We start from the raw sequence: 9,586 nt of genomic DNA on the forward strand, positions 1-9,586 counted from the left end.
CATATTCAATCTATTCTAATATCTTGTTTATGATTACAAATACAATATTTAAGTATCATCTCTACAGGAAAAAATACTACTTCTCAGAAGGTATATTTAAAGCCAAGATTTCAGAACAGACTGAATTGTACCATGTTATATCATTCTTTTCTCATTCTTTACCCCACGCCTTTTGGGCTGTCAGTGTGTTTCTAAAGACCTTCGTAATGCTTCTGACTGGCTTAGTTTAATTGGAAAAAATTAGATTAAACCTCACTACCTGTTCAATTGGAAAGCATCATTTGACAGAACAAAGTCTTCTGAAGGAATACTGCTATCTGCCCATCTCCACACAAGCACATACCAGTCTGTGTGTTCTCTTTTGAACTTTTTAAATCATGTACTTCTTCTCTTCTTTCTTTCTTTCTTTTTTTTTTCTCCCTCAGGGCTCACACTTGTTTCAATCGTCTGGACCTTCCCCCTTATCCGTCATTCTCTATGTTATATGAAAAACTGTTGACGGCAGTTGAAGAGACAAGTACTTTTGGACTTGAGTGATACACAAACCACAGTGCCCAGCTCGTTGGACTTTTGTGGGTCTGTCTTCTCAAGGAACGAATGAACGTTTGTAGTGGATTTCCTAGAGGAAAGTTGTTTTGCGCTGCAATTCAAATAATGAGGTTCCATGAAAGATCTTGTGAAGCAACTAAAGTGCGTTGTGATAATGGCAGAAAATTCTCTGCGGTGAAACTAGAGTGTGCCTGATGTGCAGGGGAAACCAAATCTTGCAGTCTGTGGTTTTTCGAGATGGCCAAACTTGTGATGTTCTGAGCAAACAAGAAACGTGATCCCACACTGTGATCAGCCTGGCTACTGCAAAACTGACATGTCCCCGAAAACTGGATTTCAGCAAAGCTGTTTAACAGAAAATTCAAGTCAAAATGTCAAATCATTCAGCCCCTTACCTACCCAGTAACTTATAAAAAAATCCTACAATAGATTATTATTTTTTCTTTTTTTTAATTCATGAAGGTACATTATTTTATGCCCTATGTTACAATTAGCATATCCAGTACTTGCTTTATCTTAGATGACGAGTGCCTGCATGGTGTGCACCACAGAGCTCAAGGTCCCGGGGCAGAAGTGAATTGGAAGGAAAGTCAGAAAGTCAGAAATTCAGCACCAAAGGATGTAGCAACACCGGCTGGCATTGAGGAGGTTTGTGGAAATGGGCTGGCCAGGGGTGTGTATGACAAAAGATGAGCTGTTCTAATGAACTTAATCACTTAATAAGACTGATTTTATGCTTTATACTGCATGGAAACTATTTTAAGAAGAAACTAGCAATTTATCACAGCATATCAGGAAAAAAACCCTAACACAGTGACTTCTGTTTATTTTTATAGGTTCATTATATTATGTTTCTTAGAGTGTAAGCAGGAAAGAAGCAAACTAAAATGCTGTTTCTCTTTTTGTCACTTTCCATGCTTGAACAGGCATTCTGCTAGTGTTTATTCTTTAAGCACTCTCAAGGGGAAAAAAATGCCTTTTATTTTTATAAGAGTAAAAGACTCCCCAAAATATTTTGCACTGAATGTACCAAAGTTGAAGGGACGTTACAATCTGACCGATAGCCAACTGCATCACTATCGAGTACCTGTAAAAATGCTTAGGAACCAGGCTTTCTTCACGGTGCCACGTCTATAGATATCAGGACTGTGCACATAAGTAATAATTTTATAATACTATATGTGATATTGTAATATGCATTTATTTTAAATGCACCTGGGTCATTTTTCATGCGTTGGATAGCTTAATGCAGTGGAGTTGAATACAGATATTTCATGTACTCCCCACACCTTTTTGTTTGTACAGCACCGTAAAATACTTGCTCATTTGGAGACCACGAGTAACCTACTTTATGTCACTGGTCACAGTGACACTGTCCCACGTCAGGGAACACCTGCAAGATGGAGACTGGTCGTAGTGTGTCTACGCTTGCATTTTCACTGAGAGTTTTCTTAGCAAATGTTACTCGAGTTTTTATGGCATACCAAGCACTGCATGGACACCAATTTCTTTATGCTTAATTTTGCTGAAATACACGAGGCTTCCTCGCATCTATTTTCGGTGTTTTCCTCCAGATGGTCTTGTGGAACACTCGCGCAGCTGCTGTCCCGCAGCACGTCCGCCACATTTTAAAATTCCAGGAAGTTGCAGTTGGATACCGGATGAAAAGAACATGAATCTGCCTTTGCGCAGCCCCCTTGGTCACCCTGAAGCACAGCAAGCCCTGTTCTGTGGGAAAAGTAGCTTTTCAAGTCACATCCTCACTTTGGAGACTCTGGAAAGGCCATCTCAGGGAGGTATCCTGCTTGGTCTGGTAGGATTTTTTTTTTTTGTTCCAACAGAGGTGAACATCAATGGAGATGCCATCAGCAAAGACCAAGAAAACCCCTCAGGCTCACTGAGAAAATGTTACCTGTGCAAAGGAAAACCCACTTGTAAAATCAGAGTGAAGGCGTTATTTTATTTCAGGAATAACTGAACTTCTGCGTGACATCTGGGACTTGCTTACTTAATATAGGTTTTCTTACGCTACTTCTGGCCAGTATGAAGTGGCAAAGAAAAGTCTAAACATGTCACCTTATTTTTACGCATATCTTTATCAGTCTTTGCTAAGATCGCATGTCACAGATCCTAATGCACATCTTTTTTTCAGAACACAAATGAGCAGCAGGCAAACTGACTTTTCATCAGGTCACTCCAGCATGGCTCATGTTTCCTATGATCCATTCACTGAGTAACTAAAACTCTGGCACTCGAAGCAGAACGCGATTTTTGATCAGCTGAAGGACTGCAGAATTCTGATTTTACAATACTGTGTTATCTGTAGTCTAAAAAGGAGATTTCCCAGGTGGAAACTTTATCTACAAGTTTTGAACCAGAAACTCTTTGGAATGAAACGTTTAAATATTTGGCACAAAGTAAGTTTATACTAGTCTGCCTTTTAAGTTATGCTTTTGTACAAATCGAAAACAATAAATGCATCTTGTCAATTTTTATTTAAATATGTCTACTGCACACATTTTTTCTGTATTTATGCATATATGAATAACTTAAATCAGTCACGATGACCCGGTGTTCTGTAAGATGTGACAGGGTCACCAGCTGGGGCAGCTGTCAGTTAAAAAAAATAAATCCAGAATCCCCATTGCATTAAGACTGAGAGTTTTAAACAGAACTTTCATTAGCCTTGTAGTGAGCCCGCCACGAAAAGGTGTTTGTATGGCTTAGAGGGTATCCAGGGTGAAATCCGTCTGCGTACGCAGGCACCACGTGAGGTCCACATAGAAGTGGTTAACCTCGGGTCATACAGTGTACGGTGAATATATATATGGAATTTGGGGGGAAACTGCAAATCTAGGCAGTGGCAGGCTGGCAGGACATTAGAGTTTCTGGCATGAGTTAAACTGGCAGAGCACCGGAATGGTAGTTTGCTCCGTCTAAAATTATAGGAAAGAGGAGAGCTTTGTGGTTTCTTATATATTCTTAATCCTTTTAAAAGTAAAAAAGAAACAAAAGCTTCCTTCTGAAGCATTCAGAATGGTATAAGCTGGTTGCTACATGTCATCTCAGCAGTATTAATTGCAGACGTTTGCTGAATTACTGCAGTGGTGGCTGCAGAGGTTTGTGCGGATACTTCCAAGCGCAGCGTCGCTGGACGGGGGAACTCCTGTTCCCAACGGGGAATGTGGCAGCTGTGTTTGAATAGCCTCTATAAGGTCATTTCCCATTGCTTGAAGCAAGTTAATTCTTTTCAGCAAATGAAAATCATTTGTATTAAATTATACTAGTAGTTCTGTTTCTCTTGCTATTGTTTTGATGTGGAGGGGTGATTTATTCCTGTTAGCACTAATGGGAATTGAGCAATAAGTGTGGCCTCCAGTTGTGAGATTACAGGCTTGGCTTTAACGTTAATCTTCCAGTAGTAATACTCAACCACTGCTGCTGTTTCCCCTTCTCATCCGTTCTTCCCTGGGCGAGCAAATTGAACTCCAAGCGAAATTTCAGGATAATTACTCAAACCTAGCTCCTAAAACTGTTTGCGTTTTGGCTCAGTTATGCGGTACAAAACAGAACTGAGGGTCTTTTCCAACCAAAATGATTCTGTGATTCTATAAACATGCAGTTTTCACAGTGTGTACTGCTTTATGTTTTGCATCTCGTTCAAATACACCACGAGCTTCATAATGCTGCTGTTCAGCTCCAGAATGACTAGTTTCAGCACTAGGCTGCTACTATTTAGTATGTTCATTATTATGAAAAGTTTGTTATTCAAACGTTTCTAGTATTTTCTAAAACAATTTTACTGTCAATTAAAGAAGTTGTTCGGTTGAAACTTCATGTAGGGCTCTACTTTGTAGGCTTTGCTCAGAGCCATGTTATGCCACAGAGCATTTTAAGGTGAACTTGTGATTAACTTGAGAGTTCTGTTTAATATCAGTGACATTATAATGACCTGGTCAGTGCTTAGAAAGGCTCCTCCTGACTCTCGGTGAAAGGATGATGGGCAAGGACTGCTCTGGAATGGTTACAATCCATTGTAGCCTCTGTATGTATTCAAAATCCAATTAAAATATCTCCTGAGGGCTATGTGAAATAATTACTACACTCATTGATTAGCCCCCTCCTAAATCAATAATTGGAATTTTGAACTTGTTTCCTTTATGTACCAAATGCAGTCAGATTCCATTGCAGAATAATAATAACAATTTAACCAGATGTATTCTGACAGATCTCTTACAGTGAATGCGAAAGGGAGCTGAGCTATGCTTCTTTCAGTCCTTCTGAATAATGAGAATTGTATTTTGGTTTTCAGTTGTTTCTTGTTTAGAACTTTCAGAAACTTCTCCCTCTGCCCCTACTAGAACAACCTTGTCTGCTTGGAGGGCTTTGGTAAGCACTCAGGTGTATCGTTCCACTAATCTCACTTCGTTTTGTGCTGACATCAGTGTAATCAGCTTTGAAACGTGTGTGCCTACAAAAGTCCACAGGACTCTGGTCTCCCTTATTCTGGGCTGCCATCCAAAGGCCGCCTATCCTCTCCCTTTTAATTGCATATAATCCCAAGGTCACTCAGGAGACTATTGCTGACCACCTATGCTGACTGAAGCTGGAGCATCAGAGCAGGTTTATTTTTTCATCAAGAATTAAACTGGTCTCCTTTGCAACAGAGAGAGAGAGAGTGTTAATAGGATCACAGTCACTCTGACATCCAGATTGTGAGCGGTCTGAGAGAAAAAGTCATACAAGATTTTTGGAAAACGGTTGATTAGGTATCCAAGACAAAAATTGCCCTTTTGTTTTGTTTTTGCAAAATTAATAGTGAGGCAAGGAGTTTTTCTTGCAATGCATATTAGGAACAGTTTCTTCCCCAAAGGGCTGTTGGGCATTGGAACAGGCTGCCCAGGCCAGTGGTGGAGTCACCGTCCCTGGAGGGGTTGAAAAGGCGTTTAGACGAGGTTCTTAGGGACATGGGTTAGTGCCAGAGTTAGGTTATGGTTGGACTTGATGACCTTGATACAAGCAGCTCCTGACATACTCCAATGACTAACTGGCATCATTTTAAGTGAGAATTACCATTTTTATAGTTAGAAATACTCATCTAGCAGTAAAAATCAGGTCAATAAAAGATTCCTCTGAGACATCATATTTGATTGCCATGCTGGCTGCAGTCAGACGCTGGAGCTGAGTAATTTTAAAATCAATTACTGTATGAATAAGCAAAACTCTAAAGCCTGATAAATAATGCTAGAAAAGGAATGTAATTGCAGGTGCTGTAATGATAAGATACGGCAGTTCCAGTCAGCAGGTACAGGTTACAAAATGCAACCATGGAATAGTGCAAAAGAGAAGGCTGGAAGGGGAGGCAAAAGGACTTTTTGGATGGGGAGCAGTGCTGACCACTGGCTGTACAAAAGGGGACACATTTTGCTTGAAAATTAGGCTATGAGAATGTACCCAGGAAAAATGCCTGTTCATTCTGAGATGCACTAGTGCTACTTGCCACTGCAAGACATATTTTACCTAAAGTACACAAGTAGAAAATTTCTGTGGGTTTTTTTTTCCTTGTTTTATTGGGTTTGGGTTGTTTGTTGGGGTATTTTTTTGTGGTTTTGGAGGGAGTTGGGGTTGGGTTTTTTTTTTTTTTTTTGGACTACTCTCAGGAAAACGAAGGTTTCTAAATAAAATAAGGGTGGTGTCTGGAAGTCCTCTTTGTTCTTATTGTTTGTACAAATAAATACTCTGCTTGTTACTAGCTGCATTTGGCAAGAGACATAGTATCTGATAAAAAGTTAAATCACCACCACCAAAGGTGATGTTTGTTTTAAATGAGATGGGCCAAACCCCTAAGATTTAGATGTGTAAAAATACAGAGGTTTGTTTCAGATGGTTGGGGTTTGTGTTACGGTTGCATAAGAACCACGAATTTCCATGAAGAGTGTTTTGTCATTCTGCGATTGATACAAGATTTCTAAAGCTTATTTAAGGTAATAAAAATATTCTCAATGATCTAGTTAGCTTTGGCCAAGCTGGCGTGACTCTTGACGCCAATGGCGCTCTAACGACATTATCAGAAAAAATACTGTATAAGAGGGTGGGAAGATCTCAGGACCTGGTTCTCTATGGAAAAGCTGACCTGGTTCTCTATGTAAAAGCCAGGACTGTTGGATAAATCAGTATAAGAGTCAAAGGAGTTTTCTTCTTCAACATGGGAAGTGATAAGAATTCTATATAAACTTAAAGTCCTCAAGTAGAAGATGACTCGTACATTGGACCATAGTGGTTCCATAGTTCAGAGAGCAGGACATTTTTCTGCAATGAGTCTGCAACACTCAGGAGGCTGCTGGTTATGTCAGCATTGCAGGGAGGGAGAAGAATTATCCTACTATTAAGAACATAAATCATTTAGGAAGATGCTTTTTCTTTCTTTTTCCTTAGAATGACTTGGCCTTGAGGGCATCCATGGATCCTGATCAGCAAGGCTGCTTTTTGTATAAGCGACTGAACATTTGTACTTGTAAGGGCTGGTACAGCATGGAAAGGGAAAACTTCAGAGGAAAAAAAAAAGAGCTGTTGAGGGATGTGTTGTGGAACAGTGGTACCTCCAAGTCACTTGATATTCTTGCCTTTACCAGGCTACAGTTCGAGTTATTCAGCACGTTTGAGAGCGCATGTAATTTTACAAGTTTTTGTAGTGGGGATGCAGGCATCCAGAATCTAACAGGCGTAGAAGTGCATCTCCCTCATTTTTTGACAATTATTTGATATAATTTTATACCAAGTTCTTTGTTTTTAAAGAATTTCAGGCACTGAGAATAGAGAGTGCGTATTTATTTCGAAGCTTGAAGTAGAACACACGTGGTGTATTTTTTAATCCTTTCCATGCTTTTCAGTTAAGTGTTCACGGGACTGTATATCGAATACAATACCAAGTTTTTCTACCTTTCTACAAGGCAATTTAAGTTTCATCCGAATTTGGTATATGTCTTTCACAAAACACTAAATGGGAAATATGTGCTTCAAGCATTAAGGTGGTCTGCGTCCTTTCCTCTGTTTACATTGCGTTACACTTCACTTTTTTTCCTTTGAGGCAGAGAGAGCAGATACAAAATGTGTTGAGTGTGTGACAGGGACACACAATGTGTTTCGTTGTGCCTGGCTTCAGGGAACGGACTATAATGTTTGACTGCTCACACATTTGCATCATTATTTACTCAGTTGAATACATGACTGTTTTGTTGTATTTCCTGTTATTCAAAAACGTTTGGGGAAAAGATTTTTCTGTGTATAATTTTATTTTCATACTGATCTCTATTTTGTTTAAGACCATGTTTCATCATGAAATCACTTAATTAAAATAAATCTTCTTACAAAATCCACTTTGGAAATCGACTCTATTATTGTGCCTCCGAATATGTCGTAACATCGTTTTTTTAATCTCTAGATCATTTAACGTCCTTCGCAGCATTTTAAAACCTTCTGGTGGCTTATGGAGTTGGGCACGTTAACAAATTGGAATTTTGGAAACAGAGAAAGTAAGGATTCTGCAGCCATGTGCAACATCATTTGAACAAGAGCTACGTATGAAACAAAGAGTCTATCACAAATGAAGCGAACAAAGCACCAGATGCTGCAATCGACACGTCGGAGAGGCCCAGACATCATGAAGGAGTTTCTGCCTTTGAATGGAGCATCAGAACTGGCAGGGGCTGTAACGCAAAGCACCGTTATCTTCATAAAAATAGATTTTTATGCCTTTAGTAAAAGTTGGTGCCCCCCACCAGTGTTCTCTTCCTCCTTTTGTAACAGGTTATACTTGTTCCAGGAAGAGATACTGGTCTTTATTCAGCACGTAGACGAGGGTTCTCGCTGAGGCACCGTCCAAGACCTTTGCTCTGGAATGATTGAACGGCAAGTTGTCACTTCTGTTTTATACAAACTCACTTTAGAATCTAATAATGAAGTGAATTTTCTTTTCTATTATTTTAAAGCTATTTCTAGAAAGTAATTTTGCGGTATCTTGCTGCTCCCAGAAATGTGATGCATGCCAATCTGAAGCCTTGAAGGGGAAGAGAAGGGGCTTTGAGAGCTGAGCCCTTTCAGACTCTGTTCTCGGTCATAGTTCTCGATCTTAGACTCACAAGACATTTGCATCCAGATCACTGATAACTGGTGCCCCACGTGTTGAGCAATTGCTCATTGTTCCCTCAGACTCGAGTTTGTATGAAGCTCGTGCCAGGTGACAGAGGCAATTCTGGTGAGCAGTGGCTGGTTGGGATACAGGGACTTTGCCCATTGCGTTGAGAATTGCCTTTTCGTGCTTCTTTCCCACGTGCAGAGGTGGGGAGATTCCTGCAGAGATTTTGGCGTGGGCAAAAAGCCGTGTGATGGATAGATAATTAAGGAAGGGAATAAATTGTTAAGAATGGGACTCACGAAGCTAACACCTGTGGGATAGTTAAAAACCAGCCATGAATGAGGAGATGCATGCGTTAGCAAGCAGCACAGTTCACGATCCCAAACTGTTGTGACCTCCAGCCTGTCATTCCCGCTCCTCACCCTTTGTTCGTGTTTCTCGGTGCTGGTGGATCAGAGTAAAATTCCAAAGTCCTCAGGGTGGAGTCCAGCCAATTATACCCTTCTCGAAGTGCCAGACATGTTTCTATGGCATTATATAAACAGATAACCAAGACTACAATAACACGCATGTCACGAAGCATTTTTAGTATTTTTTTGGTTTTCGGAACTTAGAGCAGAGCAAATCCTGGCCTTGAAAAGGATCTGTAAAGACACCCAAGCAGCTAAGGAGACAAACATAAGCGCTGGCATTTACTTTTTGGCACCATGTGCTATAATAACCTAAAACATCTTAATTGCAGCCATCATTTAATTTGACTCCTGTGGATCATTCGGTATGTCTGGAATGCTGCTTGTTTTTCACCCTGCACAAAGAGCCGCTTCTCAACAAAACCGACCTTTTCTACATGTTGTGTTTTTATTTGGCAGATCTATTTGAAGTCCTGTTATAATGAAGAAAGGG

The 9,586-nt window shown here is 40.1% G+C and overlaps 1 protein-coding gene across 2 annotated transcripts in view; it reads left to right on the forward strand.

Annotated features, from left to right (window-relative positions):
- Window positions 1-7,865, forward strand: part of HECW2 (HECT, C2 and WW domain containing E3 ubiquitin protein ligase 2) — a 114,315-nt gene extending 106,450 nt beyond the window's left edge. For both annotated transcript variants that reach the window (XM_065637257.1, XM_065637258.1), the window contains exon 29: window positions 426-7,865. In XM_065637257.1, the coding sequence (XP_065493329.1) occupies window positions 426-537 (112 nt within the window). In that variant the 3' untranslated portion in view covers window positions 538-7,865. The remainder of the gene's footprint in view (window positions 1-425) is intronic.
- Window positions 7,866-9,586: the final 1,721 nt, after the last annotated feature.

This window comes from Caloenas nicobarica, chromosome 6, assembly GCF_036013445.1.
Source record: "Caloenas nicobarica isolate bCalNic1 chromosome 6, bCalNic1.hap1, whole genome shotgun sequence".
Classification (NCBI taxonomy): domain Eukaryota; kingdom Metazoa; phylum Chordata; class Aves; order Columbiformes; family Columbidae; genus Caloenas; species Caloenas nicobarica.